This window comes from Notothenia coriiceps, unplaced genomic scaffold (assembly GCF_000735185.1).
Source record: "Notothenia coriiceps isolate Sejong01 unplaced genomic scaffold, NC01 NC01_scaffold00000289, whole genome shotgun sequence".
Taxonomy (NCBI): Eukaryota; Metazoa; Chordata; class Actinopteri; order Perciformes; family Nototheniidae; genus Notothenia; species Notothenia coriiceps.
Window position 1 is genome coordinate 72,653 of NW_011332990.1, and position 25,867 is coordinate 98,519.

General features: G+C 41.8%; 1 protein-coding gene across 1 annotated transcript; it reads right to left on the bottom strand.

Moving 5' to 3' along the window:
• Window positions 1-12,669: 12,669 nt before the first annotated feature.
• On the bottom strand, window positions 12,670-25,867 carry apcdd1l (adenomatosis polyposis coli down-regulated 1-like). The gene is made up of 4 exons (XM_010795759.1): window positions 25,352-25,867; window positions 16,981-17,155; window positions 15,043-15,562; window positions 12,670-14,234 (listed from the first exon to the last, which is right to left on the bottom strand). The coding sequence occupies exons 1-4, from the start codon at window positions 25,428-25,430 to the stop codon at window positions 13,473-13,475; spliced, it is 1,536 nt and encodes a 511-aa protein (XP_010794061.1). The 5' UTR covers window positions 25,431-25,867; the 3' UTR covers window positions 12,670-13,472.

Genomic DNA, 25,867 nt, shown 5'->3' on the forward strand with positions numbered 1-25,867 from the left:
CATATTTTGTGAATCCTTTGAAGAGAACTGTCATACCGGTGTGATCATTCTATAATACACCATTTAAGCCCGGGGGAGGAATGCTAATGCTAACGCTACATTAGCGTCTGCGACCTTTTGTACTTCATNAGATGGGCGTGACTTCGCCACTCTATTGCCGCTCGAAAGCGCTGGAGACGCTGTAGTACATATGCCAGGCCTGTAAGTGGCGCTGTAGTCTGCCACAAAAGCAGCGAAGAAGACTTCCCTTGCATGGTTGCCATGGTTGCCCTTCTGTTTATTCTCCGCTGTGGCTCTTTTTCTCCCTCCCCGAGGCAAGCGTTTGCGCCTCCTGCTGTAATTCATTGCAATCCCTCCCTCGCTGTATATCTCTCCGGTTAGTCCACCAGCAGATGACAAACACCCACCTCTCCGCCTCTTCCAAGGAACGAGGGGACCGTGAGGAAGAGTTTCAGTTAGATTTTTTTTCGCCGGTCAACATGTCCGTTAAAGTTTAAATCTTCCGGACAAAATTAGAAAAGTGCCGGAAAAGGTCTTCTTTGTTATTTATTGAGCTTTAAAACAAATGAATAACGACTCTATATAATCATATAAGAATAAAACACGGAGGACGGAGATCTCTTTTTCTCCCCCTCTTCTGAGAGCCCAGCAGCTGATCTCAAAGCACGCTCCCCTCTCCTGCAGGCGGGCGTGGTCAGATGCAGCTAATTTGCATTAAAGCTACGTCACAGAATCAGCCCCTGCAAAAACAGGGCTGGAAAGAGCAAATAGAGAGAAATTAGGCATGGCTAAAATGCAGGATCTGTTTGGTATTTTGGAAAAAAACTATATTTATATACTTTATATAGGTATGGCCCTACAATATATTGTTCAAATATAGCATGATAGGTCCACTTTAAGTTATCCATGCAAAAGCTGTAGAATTATTTCAGTGTCCAAGTTTCTGGACCAACAGAACAGTTTTGCATCAATGGACCAATGGTGTTTAAATATCCTTCCTCTATCTATTAATATTGTAAACATAGACAATGAATATATGTCCCAATGTCCTTCTTGAATTAATGTACAGAGGATAAACATTGGAATTGAATCATTTTGAGAAAACTGTTATTTGTTGTAGACGTGACATTGCTCACTTGTGATTTTCTGATTTGTGAAAGTCCTGCTTTTTTGGTCTTAGTTCCACCTCACATCTTCAGGGCCCTCCCTGGTAAACTGACTCCACTTCCCCTCTTCAGGAGCAAAACCAGGAATGAAATCTATCGTTTCCAGATCAGTGGAGGAGGGAGAGTGGAGGAATAGCGTGACCTTCTTTGATCCCCTGTGAAGGTCTTCCTCACCCCACCCCCCCACACCTCTGCCTGCCTCCCCCTCCTCTCACGTGTATGTTCTGCCCTGCCAAGCACATGTCCGCAGGTATGAAATTAGAGAGAAAGACATTCAGGGATGTTGCCTGCACACAATGTCTCCTCTGGTCTCACCTGCCTGTCCTCCTCCTTGCCTCAACTTATCTCTCCATCCTTATCAGCTCTCGCCACATCTGTCAGCATCCATATCTCAAACTAAATGACAGACCGGAGTGGCACAAAAAGGAGGCAATGATGATTACAATCAAACAAGAGGATCTACAATTCAGAGGTGCTTAAAACCAAACACACGCGCCGTCTATCCACTTTTGTGCAAATTAAAGGGATATCTATCTTCTCTACTGAAAACCAGGCAGTCGTTCATGCTTAACAAAACATGTCCTTTAGTTCCTAATCACCTGCTGTGCTTGAAGAAAATATTGAGGATGCAGAGGCTTTGTTTTGCAGGCTCACTCAAACATTAAACTGAAGAAATACTTCTGGTAGTAGCTGAAAGAGGAAAAATGTATCAGTGGGATCTGGACTGATTGCTTCAAAAAATGTCAAAGTTAATATCCAGATAAAGCCCTGCCAGTGTTTAGATAACTCTAAACATACAGTATCAAGGATTATTTATCAAAATTGACAGTGCTGATTTTAAGGCTAAAAATGAAAACCACATTTTGGCCCATGACTGGGAACATCCACGTTACACAGGATATTCAATTTGGAATTGATGTGAGTAAAATACATGCTTGTCCACTACTGTAAATAATTTAACCCTGATTGGTTTGGGACTTTTTTTTTTTATATCAAACTTCCCATGACTGTCTTTCAGCTTCATTCACATCATCATAACCTCCATGAAACCATAAAGAAAAAGAGAATTCATAGGGTCTCTCTGTGCCTGTGTAATACCATGAAAAAAAGTCACAAAATGTGACCTCTTAGTGCTGTAAGAGCTGGAACATACTTTCAGACCCTTGAGGTTAAGTATTTGTGTTTTCCAGAGGCGCGGCTTAAAACTAAAGGGACAAAGAGTATTTGCAGTCATGTCGGTTGAGTCAGGGATCTCATTTAAGTCCCTTCTTAAGATTTTTATTAGAGATTATTTCCTGATTAACTTGAGTTTTAACTTCCTGTGAACTGTCCTGCTGATTTACTTTTGGAAAACGCAGCCTTTTGTACACTTAATTAGTTGTAATGTGGATTTTAAAAAGCTCTACAGTATGGATACAGATTGATATTGTAAACAGTGTCCAACATGGTCACCACAATACACCTGCGTATCAATGGATTTGTACATCAGAATTAGAAACAACCTGAGCTACAAAATATCAACAACTTAATTTACACTCATTTAAAGTCACGACAGCCCTATGCAGAAAAAACAACAAGAAACAATGTAAGGGAAACAGGCCTAAGCTGTCCAATGATTTTGAATCCTCCGTAAATGTCATTCCCAAACAAGAAAAAACGACATTGTGATCATTAAGAGCGGATGTTTTTTTTTGCAATTAACAAATCTGTTTTATAATGAAGCCTGCTGTAGTCCACTTACTGCTGCTGGGTTGGGATGACCAATGTGACCTGCATGTGTAAAAGTCAATTATATCCTTTTTAAATAAAAGTAACTTTAATTGTAAACAAACACTTATTTTAAGGCAAACTTTGATCTTTAACCAAACCAAGTAATTGTATTCAAATGTATAACGTCGTTAACCATGTTTTTAAAAGGGTGGTCTTATCAGGGAGACAATATCTTTACCTCAAAACGTAATTTAAGTGTATTTAATGGGAACACTATTTGGTAGGAGACAGGGTTTACCTTTACAAATACATTTTGGATTGAAACATAATTTTAAGTGCAGCTTTAATGAAACACCATCCCATCACTGATGTCAATGAACACGGATGATTCAGGGACAGAAAACGCTGCCTGGAGCTTCCCATCAGACCACCATCGTCGGTAGTGAAACTGCCCACGGAGGTGCTATCTGTGGTCGGGATCAGCTCTCACCTCAACCGGCCTCCTCATGTCTCCCTCTAATCTCCCATACTGGGACTAGCAGCTCCCTGCAGAAACCTCCAGAGGAATGTGACAAGTCATGAGACCGCCACCGCTGCATCCCGCCCTCCTGCTCTGCTCCCCCCCTCCGTCATGCACACACTGTGCAACACTGCTATAAACCGGAGGATATGAGACACAATAGAAGCTGACCCGGGTCACTTGAAATACTCGAGGTGTGTTTGATTTACCACACAAGGTACGATGGCACTGCAATAAAACCGGAAAACCTGTGTGCCAGGCAAGATAAATCAAGAAAAACCTCACATGTACCGCTTTAAATCGAAACACATGTCCTAGGCAGGAATGTGCCTATTTTTAATATTCAAAAATGTGCTACAAACATTACATAATGATCTGCTATTTCATTGGAGGTGATGATTACTTGCTACATCTCTCATAAATCATCAGCAGCAGTGGGTGGCTGGTGTCAATGTCTCAAGTTAGGCCATAAAAAGGTCCCGCTCTGCCTGTGGATTTAATCCAACATGACTTTTGCATGTCAGGATCCCATTTGCAGCACAGGACGAAATCTCTTCTGCCGGCTGAGGTCGAGTAAAATAATATGTGGGCAGATTTGGAAATGGAACTGATACGGATCCAAATGGCAGAGGACCGCAGCAACAGCACTGGGCGCTAATGTGTGTGTGTTTGTGCATGTGTCCGAGGAGGGATGTGTGTGTTTGTTCAAGTGTTTCCTTTATATGTGTCCGCACATTCCCTGTAGCAGGAGATCCATCATCTGGCTCATATTACAAAGCAGTGGGGATGCTCGGTCAAATCCGGCTGACGGATGAAAAGAAGACCTAAGATGGCAGCTATGTCAATAACAGGCACGGTCTGTGCAGACATCTGCCAGCCTCAAACCCATCACCCTCTCACCCCATTAGCTCCGTTTTGTACGCGATACCAACCAGATGTGACTCCTGCCCACATCTCTCACAGCCCTGACCCCTCACCTTCATCGGGGTCCAATTTTAATTCACTTATTTAGTCAGGTTATTTTAAAATAAGACCGCCATTTAGCTGTTAATAGATGGGAATATTTAGTTACTCATCCTTTAAACAAAATGTTCTCCCCTCCAAACAAGCCCCTAAAATAGCAGCAGTGAGTGGTGGGTACAGTCTCGCCATAATTCAATTACTTTTGCTGAAATTCCTTCTGTACATTACAGCTTGGACGCGCTTCATGAAAAGTGTTTGCGCAGAACTCCACTTAATTTTCAATGTTTTGGTGGGCTGGATGATGACATTGTAAAGTGTGCGCGCAAAGAAAGTATAAATCAAGAAAACCCCACATCACATAAATTGAAACACATGTTCAATGCAGGCAGGGGCTCATTTAAACGTTAAACTAACAAGAAACACTTGTATCCAGTTACAGAACGCGGCAAACATGATAATGTATCTCAGCTTTTTCTTAATGCAACTTGAGATATGATGATTATATTTTAAAGAACATCAACCTGGGACGCTCTGCAGAGAAAGTTTAGACTAGGGGTGGTCATGGTAGCACATTCTTCAACAAGAGGAGGACTTTGCTTTCTATAATCTGTCGTCCAACTGGAAGATACGAGAAGTTAAACCGGAGATATGTCACATACCATGATATGATCCGACTCTTAAGAAGTAAAGATAGCGATAGAGCGGGTGATGTGTTAAGTTTCCACCTCCCCATCCTCTCTACACAGTCATTACATGCTGCTATGGATTTACTCCTGTAGCAAATGGGACACTGAGCGGAAAGCGCTAATTTTAGGACATACAGCAGTAACAAGGCCAAAGGTTTTTGGGTTTCAAAGAGTTTTGATTCCATCTGAGGCCACACATAGGCTACTTCACGCATTACCCTATTCAGATCAAGGCTTTTGATAAAATAATTGAATGCAGCATATTACTCATTTCAGAAAGTGTTGATTAAATGCACAGTATCTCATTTCTGCCACTAAGAGTCCCTCAATCAAGACAATAGCAAAAGATGGACTTTGGTGATGTCGTGAAGTAGCGGGAAATCATGGGAGTTATTATTCTTATTGTTAAAAAAACACCATTGTCAAAAACCGAACTAAGTTGCATCAGGTGTTCCTAAATTTAGACAAAATAATTTTGCACCATTATAACTTAAGAAACATCAGGGTTGCGGAAGACTTCTGGCCAAGCTCAGTGTGCACCGAACGAGGTGAGTATGAGAAAGTGGAGACATCTTTAGTCATGTTTGGTTACCTGACATATAGTAGAATATACAGTATCCTCTCTCTATTCAAGGTTGTCTGAGTAGTAAAGTTAGGCTGCTACAAGCCAAGTTATATCAAGCAGCTAGATGCTAACTTTGTCTGCTTTTGTATCTCTTAAGCTTTAAATGGCTTTTAATGAGGTTGAGGAGTGCAGCTCAGACAAACCAAAACAATGGCTCAAAATCTCTTTTTGTCCCTCAAGGATTGTGACCACAAGCAAACAAGTGTATATATTCCTTGTATAAATGAAGTATTGATATTATAGAATATCTTATCCGTGCCCCAACATCTTGGCACGTGGAGAGGGGTTTCGATCTAACAGTAGTTCATGTTAAATCAAGATTGTGTTGACATGAGAACCGAGCAAAACCATTTTGTTAGTTTCCTTAATGAAGATGGAAACTTTACAGAATTGGAGTGACAGTGGAGCAGTTTGGGCAACCTGCAGTCTGGGAATAAATGTGCTTGTGGCTGATTATCATCTGTTAGTAATCAGTGCTTCTGAATATTTGCTCATTTTCCCCCCCTGAGCTTGAATATTTGCCAGAGACGCTCCATCTGGATCACACTGTCAGTGTCAGGAGACACTTTGCTCCAACTTGCAGACACTTGAGCAGCCTATCTGTGTCTCAGCTGCCAGAACTCCTCTTTGAATCAGTGTTTGTGGTATGAGAGTGTGAACTGTCCTGTACTTAAAGATCTCCTATCATGCTATTATTCGGCATGGGTCTCAGATATATTAAGATGTATAAAAAACATGTCTATGATGTGTTTTGCTCAAAATACTAAACAGATCATGCATTTCAGACATAAAAAAAATAGGAATAGGAAAAAAAGAGAAGGGGGAGCTTATGCTGAGTATCTGATCAGGAGAATTCTACCCAGATACAGCTAAATGCTGCTGTGATTAAACGCCATATCATCTTCAAAACCACATTAAGGTTCATTTCTGAAACAGTATGGAGCTCAAATGCTTTCTCTCTCTTGCGGGTTTACCACAAGGTGAGTTCCTTTTTATATCTAGATTTTTTATAAATAATCTCTCCAGTACAGGTTGGCTCTGAGTGTTAGCGATGCTTGCTAATGTCAACAACGACCATATTACCTCCAAAACAAATCGCGCTTTGTTTCTGATAGCGACGTTTCTGATAGGCCGGTGGGTCTAAAGCCAGCCCACATTTCTGATATTACGTCATATCGGCAGCAAATCTGGATCAGTTCCGTTGTATCCCCGTTTTTAGAGATTTGGGTACGGAGGAAAAGAGAGAGGGTTTTATTTTCTGACACTTTGTGAGTTCCCTGACACACAGGGGACACATATTTCTGTATAAAAGACATAAAAGAGTGCATTTTGCATGAGACCTTTAAGTCTGAATGCATGCATGTTTGGTCCTCTTTTTGTACATACGCGTACGTCGATAAGCTCTGAGGAATTCAGTCAGCTCGATCGACTGTGACCTCTCAATGTGAAGACAGATCAGTGTGCGAACCAACACTTTCCCAGCTGCTCCACATGCCAACCTCTGGAGCTCCACTGGTGGATATTTGTGTGAGCGATTGTTTGGCAAAGCACCACAGAAGCACACAGAAAAACTGTCACAAACAAGCTCCTTGTCAGCAGTTGAACGACTAAAAGCTTTATTATCATCTCACTCTCCTTCAGTAGAAATACTTCGGTAAAGACTTTCATTGGGGGATTTTGGTGGCAAAACACTTGAAATGTAGACAGAATTATCTTGCTGATTCTAGCTTTTGTGTCTCTTCGATTTTTACAAAATTCTTCCCTTAAAGTTATAAATTGAGTCCTGCACTCTAAGCTAATAATAATTAAAAAAAAGTCGAAAGGTTGTGCTCCAGTATCTAAAATTTCACAAATAATGTTCAACTCTGAGATGAGAAGAGTTCAACAATTGATCGTATGTAAGGTTGTTTTTAGTAATTATTTAGTAATTATAGAGCTCTTCATTAAATCCAAAAACACAGCAACATGTTTTCCCAACAGCACATACAGTAAACAGAAATTCAGGTTTCGAACAACCTCTCTTTTTAAATTATAGTTATTTTAATCCCGGTTTTATTGTTTGTTACTCCCACGATCTGGCATCGAAATTACTAAAGAAGAAACACAATAATTCAGAGGATCAGACAGGTTTTGTAAAAAGCCCTAAGGTTACCTATTTTAAGATGTCAATCATACTTAAGCAAGCTCTCGAAAACAATGCTTGGCTATTCGGCAACTTAGCTCAACAAGTGGCCATGATTGAAACTGCAGGTCACACTAAACACGCCGGTCCAAAAAGACTATATTCCATACACAATAATTACCCAAAAAAACTGGTGTAAAGAATATTTTGTTTCGGAGCATCACAAAGAATGTAATTTGAGTTTTTGTCATGTTGCCATGCAATCCAATAAACGTCTCAAAGAGTCATATCAGTCATTTATTTGTACGCATTTCATTCAAGAGTAGAGTCGACAATAAAGTGACCAGCTCATCCAGAGGTAAGGGTTTAAAAATGTTTTATTCCTATGATGCTAGCCTGAGCAAAATGATCCTTTAAAGGACAGATGTGAAACTGAAGTATACACCAAACAGTGACTGGATGCAGAACCTACGTATACTACTGGCAGACAGGATAGCATTCCTCCTCTCTCCGCACTGTAACGTGTTTAGACATCTGCAGACTCAAACACTGTGCCTATCTCTTCATCAGCACATTGAGAAAACATCAAAACATCACAGTATCTCAGACCTCACCTGCTCACACCACCCAGCACGGTAAACAAAGTCCATGAATGTGATTAAGCTCTGGCTGACAGCCGGACCAGGACACCAGTGAAACTCTGGTTACGTTTTCTTCTTTATGGACAAAGGGCAGGGAAGAATAATGTGCAAATGATGTGGGTCTCTTTCTTTTCTGGTGGTGTGTTTGGAGTTATGCATCTCGTAGATAAGAGGCAGGGATGTGAATGTGTGATGATTAAAGAGAAGGATCCTATCTGCAGAAAGGCTGTGAGTCGGGAAGACTGGCTCACATCCTGTTGGATAACCTAAGACCCTGACACACACACAGCACCAGTGCACCACCATCCAACATCAGGGAAAGTATAAATCAAGTTGTTCTGTATGATTTCTTTTTAGGACTATAAGAAAAGAGCAGTAGAGAGAACAGAACATATCTGATGAGAATGAAGGAGGAATAAAGACTGGCTTGTTATAACCCCTCAAAAACCCTTATGCCGTAATTATGCTGCCTTGGAAGTTCTGCTTGATTGAACTCAGCTTGCTTTTGGTACCTCGTCCTTTCGTCTATTTCCCACTACATACGTCATTTACATATATACAGAATTGATTGAATTGAATTAAAAAATAACTTTAATCAGTCCTTTTCATTTGCTCAAAGAAAAAGACAGAGTTGGCATAAGTACTGAGAACCTCCACATTAAGAAGCAACCCCTCAGGTCTGCTACACATGAAATTATATGGTTCTGTAAGTTACTTATTTGTATACTCTTTGTAAAATGTTTAAATAAAAATCTTCTTTCAGAATCCAACAATATGCTAGAGAAAAGGGGGCTTATATAGCGGTCTGGTTAGCATAATATAAGTCATAATTGACCCAGAAATATTAGAAAGGATCCACCAGAACATACTCAAGAAAAGGATGTGTGAAGGTAGACGTCTATCTGCGGTCAGACTTTCAGTTTAATATAAGCCGCAGTGAAAGTATAACATTCTGAAAGTCTCTTCTGTACTGTCTTCAGTTTTCTCTCTTTGGTTCAGAACAAAAAAAGAGACGTATCTGTTAGATGCAAGTGGACTTTCAGCCCTACTGGGGGCGCTGTCAGCACGTAGAGTGACCAGAACCTCGATCCAAACCACCAGACCACAACATGACCAGCATGAATAAACCCAGTCTAAAGTTCTGTGTGAATATGCAGCCCATGTATGTATATGCAGTTATTCAAGTGTGTGTGTTTGCGTGTGTACGTGTGTTGATGTGCAGGATATATGCCCAAGCAAACACGCGCCACACACATGGCCCACCGTGGGTGATAGCTCATGCTTAGTGGAGGAGTATTAGTTACAGGATTGAGAAATTATTTGATTATAAAATAGCCTTCACAGTGTGATCTTAGGCAACTCATGCCAGCTCCTGGCAATATGTGCCAGCAGGCTGAGCCCAGTGTGTGTGTGTGTGTGTGTGTGTGTGTGTGTGTGTGTGTGTGTGTGTGTGTGTGTGTGTGCAACGGGAAAAGGAAAAAAAGGGAGTAAAGGTGAGATTAAAAAATGGTGTTTGCATGTACATACATAAACATCTAAGTGTGTTTAATGATATGCGAGAATGTGTGTGAGTGTGTGTGTTTGTATGAGTCTGTATATTGGCAAAGGAAAAGCAAAGGGGGAAAAGGGGAGTCCAGGCTAGATTAAAAAATGGTGATTGCATGCATTTACATAANTGTAGTCTTTCTAGTTGCGTATTTTTCATAGTCTTATATTTCAACAGTTGTACGACAAACTTTGACTATTTTGGCATGGAAATGATTTTTTAAGATTGACAAACATCATATGTGTAATCCATGGCACAATTCAAACAGGATCGAAAGATAAGTTTTCTCTCTTCATTGACTTCAATACATAATCTTTCCGAAATAAGGTCCCATGGACCGGAAGTAGATGGGCGTGACTTCGCCACTCTATTGCCGCTCGAAAGCGCTGGAGACGCTGTAGTACATATGCCAGGCCTGTAAGTGGCGCTGGAGTCTGCCACAAAAGCAGCGAAGAAGACTTCCCGCGAATGGTTGCCATGGTTGCCCTTCTGTTTATTCCTTGCTGTGGCTCTTTTTCTCCCTCCCCGAGGCAAGCGTTTGCGCCTCCTGCTTTAAAACAAATTAATAATGACTCTATATAATCATATGTAAGGGATAATGTGCAGCGGCGCTGTCATTATGGGGAAAAGAACACCGACAGCGGAGGGATCTAGATCGGCATGAAGGTGTTATTTTTCCCATAATGACCAAGTCACTGCACATTATCCTGCTTATTACATGGCCACATTCTCAACAAAGTAACGATATGACTCCCAATATTAATTGAAATGCTTTTTTGGGAGTCATATCGTTACTTTGTTGAGAATGTGGCCATGTAATAAGCAGGATAATGTGCAGTGACTTGGTCATTATGGGANAAGCAACAACATATGGTCTCTCATAGGTTTCTCTCAACTGATCAGCTTACTCAACCAATTCACAAAACACCATACACAACCACACCACCTCATCTCATCCATCCATATCTACTTAAAGGGACAGCGATACTCAATCTCACTCTGCATGAACACACAATAAAAATAACATAAGCATGTAGTGCTCCTGAGAGAAATCACAGAACGAAAAAAGAGCAGATCGTCCTTATTATATATGCACCGTTTAAACCAATTATTTAAATGTGTTTGTTTAATTCGCATCATGTTGAGTTGCGCTCTGACAGAGGTCCACACACTGCTTCCCTCTGCCTTGATAGATGTCTCCGATCGTTGGCACGGCTGGATAACAATTATTTTTTTCAAAATGCTCAGCCCTTCAGGTACGGGGAGACGCTGCGAGTTGGCCAGTTAGGAACTGTTTGGCAAGGGTTGTAACGGATGTTACACTAGGCCAGGGGTCGCAAACCTTTTTGATATTAAGTGCCATTTAAAAAAATAATTGTTACTCAGCGTGCCAACGAATCGAGAATTATCAAGCACGGAAGCAGTGTGTGGACCTGTCAGCGCAACTCACATGATGCCGATTTAACAAACCACATATAAATAATTGAGTTTAAACGGGCAATAAATAATAAGGACGGATCGTCCGTTCTGTGATTCTCCAGAGCACACATGCTATGATATTAGGGTCATCGCAGAGTGAGAATGAGATCGCTTGTCCCTTAAAGAGAGAGAAGAGAGGAGAGGATGTGGCTTGCGATGTGTGTTTGTGGATGGGAGAGCGACAGTGAAGAGAACCTATGGGAGAGAACGTGTGTATGTTTCTGGAAGTGGAAACGAGGAAGCAGAAAAAACAGAGGTCTGTGATGTATCTTGGTGAAACAGAAGAACAGCTTAATAAATGCAACGGCCTCCCAAGAAGAGCTCGCTGCTCTCCTAAAGTGGGTTATTGAACCCTGAAGGCTTATTGCTTCTGACCCTCCTCGACACGTCTGGGAGCCGACAGGAAGTTCAACACACAGATGCCAGGCGCGCCCCTTTGTAGCACAAATTTTTTTTTTTCTTTAAATTTATTTAGATGAGAGATGAGGCAGATCGCCACTGGGCTTTCAACTAAATACACAGCCACGCAAAACTGCGGCATTTGTACAGCTCCTTATGGGTACTGCAATTAGTGAGAGTGCTTTCCTCCGTGGTGAAACGATCAGCACTGATGTACACCACGGAGGAAAGCGGCAGAATATGTCAGCCCGTGGGATAAAGAGAGCGGGGCTTGCGTTGCGTGCATGGCTTTCCTTCTGCAAGGTAACCGGGGAGACGGCGCTCTGGCGGCGGTCTCCGTTTCGAAGGATCTCGAAAATACTAATTTAAATATTTTTGCACACTTATTCCACTTATTCCTAGTGTGCCACTGGTTACGGTGCCGCGTGCCAATGCTGGCACGCGTGCCAGGGGTTGCCGACCCCTGCATTAGGCTATTCATAAAAGTCCTACACTCTAGTTTTAAGTTGTCATTGAGCACAATTATCAGTTCATGATTTCAATTTTTCGAACACTTTGGATTATGACTTTATACCTGCATACATTAGTTAACCATGCTTTGTTCTTAGTGCTTATTAGTCATTTTAAACATGCTCAAGATCGAAATTGAGATTGTGAGCATTGCAATTACACAGGCTAAACATCAGCGTGTTAGCATGAAGTTAACTTAGCGCTTAGCTCTGTTGCAGTGACTCAAGCTTCTCTTCAGACTCTTGATTCAAACACCAACTGAACACAAGACGTTATGAAAAGCCTTTTTTAATACACAGAAAAAAATCACTTCTTTATAAATGGCAAACTAACTAAAATATTAAACCAAAAATCGTTCTCTTATCAAAAAATACAGTATAAATGGTTAAAATAAATATTCAGTTGATTTGTTTCGATTGAGTGCTGATAGAAAAGCAGAATAATAAACAAGCTTGACAGAAGATAGAGATAAAGCAACATTTCACACCACAGTGGCATTAGATCAATGATGATGGCAGCTATTAGAGGGCTGATTACACTTTTTCCAGCTTTTTTCTTCTCTCCAGCATTCTGAGAGAACAATGTCCATGTATAGAGTTAATTATATTGCATCTCAGATGAAAATAAGCTCTCGTGAAAAGTCTGCTGCAAGGTCCATGGCTTCTGGAAATAACTGATCCACACTTCAACACTGTGATCTTGCTTTGTATAATAAAAAGGATGACAAGGAAACTGCATTTACAGAAATATGCAAAACAAATAATGAATCTGTAAAGTGAGAACATCTGATCAATATACAAAAGGAGGACGGTATAAAAGTATATAATACATACTGAAATGATGGCACTTGTATACATTTTTGGTTTATATACAGATTAGTTTTAGGTAGAAATGCAGCGTTAAGACTCATTAAAGTGAATCTACAGGCAGCATCTGAAGGCCAGATATAAAAAATGATTAATCTCTCCTGAGTGTCTCATGATTTCTTTTGACAATCACACATGTTAGTCATCATCATATGGAGGAAGAGTGAAGGAAAGCTGCCAGAAAACAATTTCATCAATGACTTCAGCTGTGTAGCAGGCTTGATTGTTAAACAATGTCTCTAATAAACACAAAACCTGCTGCACAGCACAGATCCCAGTACCAGTAACACCAGCTGTACCAGTCTCCCTGTCCCACTGGTGGCTAACTGGACTTGCTTGTTGTTGAAACCTGAGCCATAGTGACGTGGAAACCCACTGCAAAGCACCATGGGAGCTTGAAATGAAGTGGGCCTCCTCTGCGGCCGGTCTGGGCTGGTCCCATCAGTCGGCCTTTCTCCGGTGAACAGCAGCGGGTGTTTCCTGTGATCCAGCTCAGGCTTGAAGAGCTCGTACTCCTTATGTGGCAGCTTGATGCCCAGCAGGTTGCATCCATCTGTGGGGGTCAAATCCTGTTCAACCCCGATCTCCCAGCACCCTGCCAGACCACACCTTCCAGGCCTCGTCCCATTCAGTAATTTAGCAGTCTGCCCCTCCATAGCCGTGATTCTCACCTCGGTGACCTTGAAGACAAACTCGGTGGCTCCTGAGACCTTGGCGGATGGGTTCCCCTGAGCGTAGTGGCCCGAAGCTCTCAGGGTGAAGGTGGGCTGAGAGCAGGCAGGGTCCGAGTAGTGTTTATAGATGCCCTCCCATGCGTGCTGGTCGGGATCCAAGGTGAAGTCTCGAGTGAGGAAGAGGACGTTGGGACGGGTTTCACAGCGCTGGCTGACCCAGCGGCCGGCCAGAGACAGAGGAGCTGCAGGGCTGCGGGGCAACACCGGGGGGCGATGCTCTGAGGAGCGATACACCAGGGCGCACACAGGGCAGGGATGGAGGTGATGCTGCGAAGACAAATGAAGAGGTGAGACATTTTGACCTATAGGGCTGCAACTGAAGACTTATCATTAATCAGGTTGTTGATTCGTGTTCAATGACTATAACAATTAAAATTGCAAATCACTGATAAAATATCAGAAAATTGGGATAATCTTAAATAAGTAAACAGAAAATTAACAACCAACAATTTTGATAATGGTTGCCAAAAAATTGTTTATTTTATGTGGCATCATCATTCATTATTTTGGTGGGATTTTGGACTGTTAGTGGAACAAAACAGAATCTTGGACCTGAGAAATTATGAATTATTTGTAATATTTATAAACTAAAGGATTTGCTGATCAGACAACAAATTGGCAAGTTAACTGAGAATGAAGTAAATCACTAGTTGTAGATCTAGTTTTATTCACAAACACATAAAACCAAGAAAACTCATAAAATCTTTACATTCGAGGAGCTGGAACGATAACAATTTAACTTCTATCAACATTGCTTAATTGACTTATTGCTTCAGCTTTCAATTTGTTCCTTTTCAAGCTTATAATGATTTAATTGAATAGTTTTGCCTTGATGTTTAAACATGTATATAGCGTAGAATAGTTGGTAAGAAAGACAAAATATTAACTAGACTTTCTGAAACAACATTGGAAGTTGGGCTTAACAATGTGTTCTTAAACTTAAAGATAGTTAAAGGGCTCTTGGGAGGCAAGCTTTCTACTGCTGCTGCTCTACTGTTGATATTGTTGTAGGAGCTACCCTGGCCTCCCTCATAAATAAGTATCCCCCACACTCTGTATGGCAGTCATGTCTCACCATGGCGTTCTGCAGGGGTTGTTGGTACCCTGTTGGTCTGTACTCAGTCCTCTGTGTCCAGTCAGTGTGAATATCTCCTAAGAACAGCTCCTGGATCTTCCCTCCATGGCTGTGGTGCTGCGTCTCCACCCGTATCAGCCCCATCTCCATCATAGAGAAGCCTAGCACCGACAGACACCCCCTCCCTGCCCGGGTGTTGTACAGCTCGTACAGCTTCCCCGGCACCACCCGACTCAGGGTCAGACCGACGCAGGAGGAAGGAAGCCTGGAGGACAACCTCTGCTTGGCTGCCAGGCTGTGGACCACGATGCCCACCTTGCTGAGGTGGTGTTCTGCCTCGGTGCCCCCGCGGGTGATCCAGGAGGCCTGCCGCAGACGAAGCTTCCCCCTGATCATCAGGGAGTAGGCCGGGGCCTCACAGCTGCTGTCGGTGTAATAGTGCTGCAGGGCGGTAAAGTGGCGGCTGGGGTGGAAGGTGTAGGAGCGGGTGATGAACTCTGGACCTGGCCGCACCTCACATCTGAACAGAGAGGAGTCAAATAAGGAATGATTAGTGATTAGTTGTGTCTGAATACTTTCTAAACAGTAGTGAACAGGGGTTAGCTGACTGTCCTGCCTTTTGGGGCAAGTCTTACATTTATCCTATTATGCTATCTTTAGGCATATATTATGGGTCTCAGATATATAAAAATATACAAAAAACATGTCTATGATGTTTTTTGCTCAAAATACCAAACAGATCCTGCATTTTAGACATCCCTCATATCCCTCTATTCCAGCCTTGTTAGAGAACTGCAGGTTCGGGGTCCTTAGCTTGAAAAAAATAAAAAGAGGAGGGGGAGCTAATGCCTGCTCAGAATTACCCAGCAGATTCAGCTCAATGCTCCTGTGATTAAACGCCATATCATGTTCCAAACCACATCAAGGATTATTTCTGAAACAGTATGGAGCTCAAATGCTTTTTCTCTTGCCGGTTTACCACAAGGTGAGTTCCTTTTTAAATTTCCTGCTTCTTTGACACGCTCTCTCCAGTACTGTGTTAGCTCTGAGTGTTAGCGATGCTTGCTAATGTAAACGAAGACCATATTACGTCCAAAACACGTCGCGCATTGTTTCTGATAGCAACTTTCTGATAGTGCTGTGGGTCGGCATTTCCGATATTACGTCATAACGGACGCAAATCTGGATCAGCACCGTTGTACCCACGTTTTTAGAGATGTGGGTATGGAGGAAAAGAGAGAGGGTTGTATTTTCTGACGCTGCATGAATTCCCTGACACACTGGGGACACATATTTAAGTATAAAAGACATCAAAAAGTGCATTTTGCATGATAGGTCCCCTTTAAGTGAAGTTACAGGTCAAAAATATATTTAAGGATAAGAAATGGATGTAGCAAATGTAACATGATCTGTTACACAATTTGTTTGTGGACTGTTTTTAAAACCTTCAGCAGCATTTTGGCTGTCACCATCTTGTTTTTCATCAGAACCAAAATTGACAGGAACGGGTGGAGTAAAGTGAAAACACACTCTGACATAGATATGTTCAAATGGGACCAAAATAATACTGTGTTATAGAAGACTTGGAACAATGAAGCAATTGAGAACATAAAATCAGTATGCCTATCTCATCTGAAGTCTAAAACTCTTTTAATGTGTTCAAAATTCAAATTCTGAAAAAAAGTAATGACTCGCAGTTTATTAAGTTGATCTACTGTACATAGTAGTGTAGGACAATTAGAGAGATCCAACAGCCTACAATACTTAAACAGATAGAACTATATGTGAATGTGTTTATAGTGTATATACAATCTATGATGTGAACGAATAAAAGGATGCTACATTAAACATCAAAACAACATTAAGCGACCTATTGAACTTCCTTGACATTGTCTAAAATAAATGCTGCTTTTGCACTTTAGAATTTAAGAAATTCACCTTGTTGACACCCATGTGCCATCCAGTCTAGGCGGGATGTCTGCTGTGATGCTCACTCTGTCCTGAAGGTGGCGGTACTCACAGTCCTGCAGGCTCTCACTGAGGTTGGAGGAGGAAGTGAAGGAGGCTGTGGGAACCTCCCAGAGCTTACTCCCAGTTCCAGCCACAAACACAGCTACAGAGAAAGGGAAATCACAAAACAGTAAGTAAATATTATCCGATGAGATAAACGCAGAGGCTCCATTGCACTTCATTTCAATTGCCATGCTGATGTTGGGTGGCTACAGGAAATGGGAGAGCCATTACGATGATTATCGGCCTCCTTCATCAGAAAATGGAGGGCACAGATAATGGTCATGAGGGAATGTGCACATTTTCTCCCTGGTACATCTCAGCACACTTATGGTTGACTGCAAGCTGTTTAAGGGATGTGATTTGGGTAAATTCTCCATGTAATGAGGGGTGAGTGCGTGCTATAAGAACCGTACATAGCTGTGAATCAGGACGTTGGCCACAGTACAGACAGTTTGGGCCTGTCAATCCAAACAGCCTGCGGCTTCAGCATGCAGGCCTCGTTTTTGAGGTTTGCAAGGAGGGAGGAAGTGTGTGTCTCTGAGATCTTTGTTTATGTTCATTTTTATCATACAAATAAAGTAAACAGTTGTGCTCACTTGAGTCTTCCCAAACACAAAATGAAAGCATTATTCACGTGAAAAACATGCCACATCTGACACGTGCACATCTGCATTTTGTCTGCCTGTCTTAGTCATATCTGCACCTTCTGCTTTTTGTGTCGACACGGCCGACCACTACGATCTGGTTTCAGTTCAGACAAAAAGGATTTTCTGATTGCACCCTCATGGTTGCAACGTGAGGAAACCCACTGGGATCTGTCTGCGAAATGTGTGCATTTTTCTGTGTGTATGAAAACAATTTATTCAGTTTCATTCTCCCAAAACAAAATGTAAAAAGCAAAGGGGGATGAGTTCTCACAGACGTCTCCGTCTCCTGTTTTATATCTGGCTTGAACCTCTTGTTTTTCCCTCTCTCACTTAAAAATGCTTCCCCCATAATATGATTGCATTTATATCTATAAACTAAACCTGTGTATTTAGTTTTTCTTACATACATCAAAGGATAGGCACTGATTTAACACATTAGATATAACATGTTTAATAGTGTGCTTAAGAGTTGCTGGCAGGCAGATTTGTTGCATTTTGTTCCATTATTTTCTCTTTTCAGTCTGTATGCTAAGCTAAGCTAACCAGCTGCTGACTGTTTTATATTTAACATCATTAATCTTCTAATTCTTCTAATACTCTGCCATAAAAGTTTTGCAGAAACTTTAGCTCTAAGTTAGCGTATCCAGCTTGCGATTTCCTAAATGTCCACCTTTTATTTTTCTCTTATTCCCTCTCGCTCTCCTTTATCCTCACAGCTCTCACATTATAACTCTCACTTTCTCAGATTTCCTCAGGGCCGCCTGTGGTAGACAGCTTTATGGGTGTAATCTCACTCTACTTTTCTCTCATTTGACTTTAGATGCACTTGGGGAGAACATCACCTGTTGAGCCTCCAGTTGAGCTGGGAGTTAGTTGTTGAGTCGCTGATAAGTTTGTTTTCTTATGACTCAGCAGATGGATCTAAAGGAAAATGGGGACTTTGAATGGAAAGAGTGTGTTTTCTTTTCTGTAAAAGGCTCCAAGATGGCGACCGTTTATTAACCTTGTTAGTGTCAGAATGGAGGATATTTCTTGTTCCCCTAATTTTTGGAATGCTTCCCATATGTTCACCACGACCAGACATGTGTTCACCTCCGTCATTTCCTAGCATCACTTTACACACGCACACACACACACATACATACATACATACATACATACATACATACATACATACATACATACATACATACATGGACACGCACGTGTTGAATTTGGATGAATTATACAGTCAAAAACCACAAAACCAGATTTAAGCTTGAAGGCACATTTCTTCTCCTTCAACCTGTCTGTCAATTTGTTGATATGATTAATACTTCTCTTTCCTGTCATAGGCATTGAAACATGTTTGAAATTTCCCCATGTGCTGATGTGTTTGTTTATGCTCCATGTCACTGCAGCTGGCGAGGGAAGCCAGTTGGTCGGACCCAGCTGCGCTCCCACGGGAGAGCTCGGAGCAGAAATACTAATCAGGATTAATTTATTTCCCTGCAGGTCATCCAATTGGTCTGTTTTGTGTTATCCTGCCTTTGTAGCTGCATGCAACATGTTGCCTAAGTGGTTACTCACACACAGCGCAATGAATGGAGAGAGAAGCGAGAGTCGCATTATGTGATGTGGAGTCATTTGCGTTGCTATATTTGAGTTTCTGTTTTTGCCAAAACATTTCTAAAGTGTTTCTTGAGGTCACTTGTCATTCAGCCCCTTTCCCTTTCTTGGATCTCGTTCCAGTTGGGCATATGGTTGCATTTACTAAAAAAGTTCTCTAAAACGCAGCGCTTAGTAAAACAAAATTGCTCATTGCAGGGTTTTAGGTAGTCTTTTACAAAAGGGCCTAGTACAACCACAAGTGAGGCAATGTTGTAATACCAATGATACAAATCCACCCCCAATCGCAATTTGGAGGAGGTAGGGGACTCATTTATTTGATTCACTTCCTACATAGGGAGTCAAATTGTATTGGTTTTATCAAACAATGGTTCCCACTAAACTAGTGTTTCAGTATGGCCCCTGAAACGTCCCTTTTGATAAAGTCTGCGCCTTCCTAGGTATAGAATATCCACAGACAGATTTCATATATTTTTACCAACAAAACTCACTGTAAGTAAAATGTATCATTTACGTTGAATTATACTCTCAGCTGCCAGTATATAATGTTCAGTTGTCGTTCAAAACTTTTCAGAGAGATGTTACTCAATTGGTTATTTTGGAGGCCAACGTAAATAGAAACAATTTCGCAATAATACTAAGATGAGATATTGACAGCAACCTCATAACTAAAAGATAACATGAGAGAAAATTGATGACAAGCAATGACTTAAAGTCCAACCATGTCACTAATCTCTATGTCTTCATAGAGGTCAAGGGTCAACCACTTTAACTTGTTCAGCAAAGCAATACAGCCAACAAGAAAACGAAAGCTCTTCCCACATTAAGGATATGCTTGTACTGTATGCTCATCTCTGCCCTAAAACAGCAGTTAGGTGCACATATAAACATTGAAATAAATGTGTTATTAAAGTTAATCATGTTCCTGTTCATTTTACAACAACCCCTATTAATGTGCTGAAACTGTAAGGATATGACAAAATCCACAGTGCTCTTTTGTGCAAACTTCAGTTTATCTGAAGCTGGCGAGGCTTCAGAAATGTCAGTCAATCAGATCAAATGGGCATTTTGAAGTTTTTTTGGTACGACATTCCTCCTTTGCCTTAGTATCCCCCTGCTGCAGCTCAGCAGAAGAACCCTCATGGAAAACTTACAAACTTGGAATATAGCTCCTGATTTTACTGACACTAAATTAATGCTTTTTTTGTTTAAGAATTTAGGCTTCAAACTTACTTTGAAATACATTTTGCACATAAGCAGGACTGTGGATTGTGTTCCTGATCCCTTACACTGGGAGCTCATTAGGTTGGATCTCATAATGGTCAATATTAAGATGAGTAAAAGCTTCAATGTGTATATGGGCACCTTACTGTTTTCTTAAATGTGAAACAATTTTTTACAGAGAATGACAAACAACGCTTGGATTCTCATTAAAACAAATCAAGGGATGTTCATACGACAGTAATTGTCAAAGCTCGTTATACTCATAAAGGGTCAGAGCTATTCAAATGTTGGTTGACTGAAAGATAATCGGTTTGTGTGCAAGCCTTTTATTAAACAGGAGAAGGTAAACTGCAGCTAACTTGCAGTTAACCAGATTGTTGTCAGAACAACACACCACATATCTTACATTTCAGGCAGGCAGAGACAACACTCATCTCCCTTCTATCCTCATGCAGTATCCTGATTCTCCCACAAGGGGTCAGTGCAGCAGGCTGGGCCTTGCGTGTGGTCTTAACGGTCATTCTGTCATCACCACCATTGCTGCAGCCGACTGATGAGCGGCCAAAGTAATCTACCTGTCTTTGAGCTCCTAAAACCATCCTTTGAACACACAAATGCATGCATGCACACACACACACACACACACACATACACACATGTAAAAATGCAGGAACACTGCACACATTTATTTGCAGTCCTCTGCAGAAGGGATACCATTTATAAAGGACCTCCAGGCTGCACTCTGTTTGCATGTTTGCATTTGTGATTACGGTTTGGCAGCCTCCGCTTTCCTCTCTCATGTCTCATCCAACGTCAAAATACAGTTTTATGTACTTCTTTATTTGGAGCTATCCTGGAAAAACAAGGACCAGATCCAGGCACTTTATATTCAGGGCTTGCAGCGGGAATCAAGTGGTTGACGTTGAAGTCAGTCCGGTTCATTAGAGAGAGAGACGCCTTTGTTTGCTTCATAGCTGCTTCTACTGAGGCTTTTAATGGAGAGTTATTAAACCTGCCAAAGTGAAGGCATTAAGTGTCGCATAAACTGAAATGATGGCAAAGCAGCACCAATCCCTCCATGTTCCTGTATTTTAACTACTTCCTCTTGAGTCTTTTACTACATCCTCAGCCTATTTCGTTCATTTCGGTTACCCCCAGTGTCCTGTAAAGCCACTTTCTCATCTTACTTTGCCTCAGTGCTGCAGGACAAAACCCCTCCAAACTGTCCTCAAAGTGCCCGCTGCCCTCTTGGCCCTACTCCCCCTCCACTGATTACTTTCCCCTGCCCTGATGAAAAAGCCATGATGTTTACGGCTCATTTCTCCTGGATGGATTTCAGATTCCTCCCTTCTTTTTTTCTCGTCTTTGTTTCTGGTTTTCTCTGTGTGTCTGTCAGTGGTTGATGAGGTGAATGAAGTTTGTTCAGGAGGAAGAGGGGGTTGCAGGGGGGTGGGGTGAGGCTTCTTTATGATGACAAGATTAGTGAGGTGCATGGGTGTGTTTTCTGTGTGTGGTGCTACAGTAGATGAGAGATCCTGCTCATTCCACATACTTAGGTGACTGCTACATTATTCACAGTTCACAGCTGCTTTTTCAGTTGCTGAGCTGTCCTCCAGATCGTGGATCTGTGTTGTGAGACAGTTATTCCCAACTGTATTTGGCTTGTTGTGACCCTGTATTACAAAGGACTCTACTTGTCCCCCCTCGTCAGAAGTTGTGCATGTTGTTGCATTTGTTTTAAGCTACAACTTAAAAGTTTGGCACATAAAGACTTTTTAGATTATTTATCTCACTTGAGATTGTAAACTAATACGACTTTTGTTACTAAACCCATGCAGTCTTGTCAAAGGTGCCTTTAAACATCTCCAAACCCACACATCACATATTCTGTATTTGAAGCGTTTATAAGAAGAAAAAAAACATATTGTGGATAAACAAGTAGTTTTTGTTGACCATCAAAAGCTCAAACGCAGCACTCCTCACTGACGATGGCTTTTAAGCAGCTACTCAACATGTAGGTAAGACAACTTTTGACATACTCGGTGATATCAACCCTGCGTCCAGTAGAGGCCCGTTTTAGTTGCAATTTTGGGCTTTCTGAGATTCAAATTGTCAGTTGTGAGAGAAAGGAGGTTGTCAATCCAAAACGGTGGTCCTAGATCATGCTGTGACATATATGTCCACCGACTACTTGGGCAAAAAAGACCAGAAATTTAGCAACAAATAATGCTATGTGCAATGCAATGTCTACAAACCAACCAATAACAATACAGTTTGAAACAGGTAGAACAACTTGTTCAGTGCAGCATAAAAAAACGCCATTTTTTAAATTAAGTTTAGAAAAGAACAGCATGTGCACACATCTAAACCAAAACATTATGAAGTAACCCTGCAATGTTACGATTAAATGATTTAATGATGTGTCGCTGCTGTGTGACATGCCGTAAACTTACATAATCTTGTCAAAAGGTGCCTGCAGACAGCAAACATGTGAGCCCAAAATTGTTATCAGAGTTCTAGCACTTCATAAGGGGCATAGGAAGGCAAACAGAAAGCATTTCATTTGCTGTGCACCGTTCCTGGTTCTGTCTCTCCCTTCCCTCCTTCCTTGTCGCCAAAGTCAGGCGAGGGTCAGGTTGATTTAGAGGTTTTCAAAGAACACAAGGTCTGTTGTGTTATTCTAACCCGAACCCCCCTTCCTTTTTCTCAGGCTTTGACCCCAGCATATCATAGCGGTCTCCCGGACCAGGATTCTCCTTCTGTCCCGGGGGCAGCGCATGTACGGCCGCTGTTGTCTTTTCATCACAGTTTAAGCTGCTTAATCCAGCGGCCTCGTTTATTTAGAGAGGGGATCTACAGGGTTTGCCCAGCGGACCCTTCTGCCAGTTCTAATGCGGTTAGTAAACTCTGGCTCCTGTTCTCTAAGCAACAACACACACACTGTCCTGCTGCATCTCACACCCTCACCATGAGTGGAACATCTGCCACATCAGGCCGACAAATCCACCTACTCTGTTTTCTCAGCTTTCCTTGGCTGTAATGTTGGATTTTGTGCTATTACACAGCAGAGGATTTTAATGGCACCTAACATGAATTGTGGTGTCTACTCTTGGTGGACAGCCTAGGCAGTCGAGATGTAGATAGCGAAAGAGAAGTTGAAGGTCCGTTGATGTTTTCAGGCTGATGTTACATCAGTTTCACCTTAATCCAAAAACTTGGTTTGGAGACTCTCTGTGAGATCTGATCATTTGCTTTCTCCACTGTACTGGGAGAGTTTGAGGTCGGACTGTTTGAGTCCAAAACATGAGCACCGCATTCAATATTTAAATTGCATGAAAACGGTAAAGTCAATTTTGGTAAACTTCATCTCAGACCTTCACTGTCCCACAACAAGAATCTACCACATCTGAATGCAAGTATTCACTGTGGTCTCTTCTATTTGGCCACCATTTAATTAAAAACCTCATGAAGTAGCCTTAGGCAGAATTGAGAGTACTTATTGTTTGTGTCTCAGAGAGTTCCTCAAAAGTTGCGAATCAATACATTTAACTATCTTATCTCGTTCTCAGTATCGGGAAATGTACATACACTCACATAAATGACATTACACATGTCAAAATCCCTCTAATTATTATCATCCCAACAATTCCACCTTGATATCAGTGTTGGCTCCTCAAATTAATTCCTGATCATCTCTGTTCGGGCTGAAGATCTGCCCAGCTGCTTCTGACATCTGGTCAGGGCCAGCGGCTCGACCTCGCCTGTCTCCTCTACTAGACTTGAGCGGTGAAAAAGAAAACAATCCACAGACACCAGTCTACCAGTGTACCACTGGAGCAGCTAGGGATGGATGTAGGGAGGGGCGGGGGGTTATGATTATAACTGGGCAGATGCCTCCTCCAGTCTGTGTCCCGCAGCTCATCACGCTAACCAGCCATGATGGCCAAAATGCCGAGCCTCCACGTTGGAGGCCTCGTCTGGACAATCAGCTCCGCACAGCAGCCTGAGGTGAAGTCAGTAATGGCTGTCTCCTGTTATTCTAACCATTAACATAATGGCAACATTAGTTCCAGGGCCACGCTTCCCCGCTCCGAGGGAACCATTGTTTAAAGGCACCAGCCAGAGCTCTTTTTTTTTTTTAAAGCCTCCTCCACTGAAGCTTTGAAGACACACAGAGGAGGAGAGGCTGAACACAGACCGGCTATTCATAAGTCCAATGTCAGCACAGGTCGTGTTTTTATTTTTCTAATGTGCTGATCCACATGCTGACCTCTGCAAATCATTTGAATTGTGACAAATTACTTAATAACTTCCTTGTTATTATGAGTTTGCCAGTTATAATCTCTTCCTTTTGTGTCTCTGTGTCCTGCCATGTGTTCTTTAAGCTAAATCCACAAGTGTTCAGCTGATTTCTCACATGAGAGAGCGTTTATATCGGGGTTTTATACGGGAAAAGCTTTGGATTACAGGCGGAAATCTTCTGCAATCTTTTCAGATCTGATTCTAAATGCAAGATTTACAGGTTTTTCCTGCATTTAAGAGTACAAACTTTGTGGGATTATTATGTGATCATGGAACATCAGCAACAGTCCAAGCCTTAATTCATCTTTTAAAACAATTACCTTGTTCTTTTTTCAAATGTATCAGGCTGAGAAAATACTTTGTATGAATTGAATCCGGTAAAACGTGCAAAAATACACACTTTATCTATGACTTTAAAGGAATAATTTAAGAAGAAACTATATGTTCAAACAATCTTTTTAAACAGCTTGATGACTAAAACTCAGTATCATACTGCAGACAGTGCCTGAACTCACCTTGCCACAGCAGCCAGACTCCCCTCAACAGGTGACTGAATCGTCCGTTTGACATGTTTCCCACTTGCACACACTTCATTCACACACTCCTCAGCTCAGACAACAAGCTTTGATCCTTTGGGAAATCCAAGACACAGAGAGGCTCCTGTCAACAACAGACGATCATGAAGGATATCACCATGACACGAGCACAAATACCAAGAGTCCAGTAATCCCTCAGAGAAGTCTGCTCTCCTTCAGCCAGCAGGAAGTTTCTTCTTCTGCTTTTTCTGCCTCCTCTTCTGGACTTACATGGTCTGATTAGAAAGTCGTCAGTTGGAACCAAGCGCTTCATGCAACTTCTCCACACTGCTGCTTTCCTTAAGTGAGGATAGAGGGAGAGTAAATGCTCTCTCTTTCTCTCTCTATCTCTCTCTTTCTCCACCCCACCTCTCTCTCAGTTGCCTCACTACTGTGCAGCTCTGTGGATCTGTTCCACTCGATGCATGTGCTGAGAGTGTGCGTGCATGTGAGCAG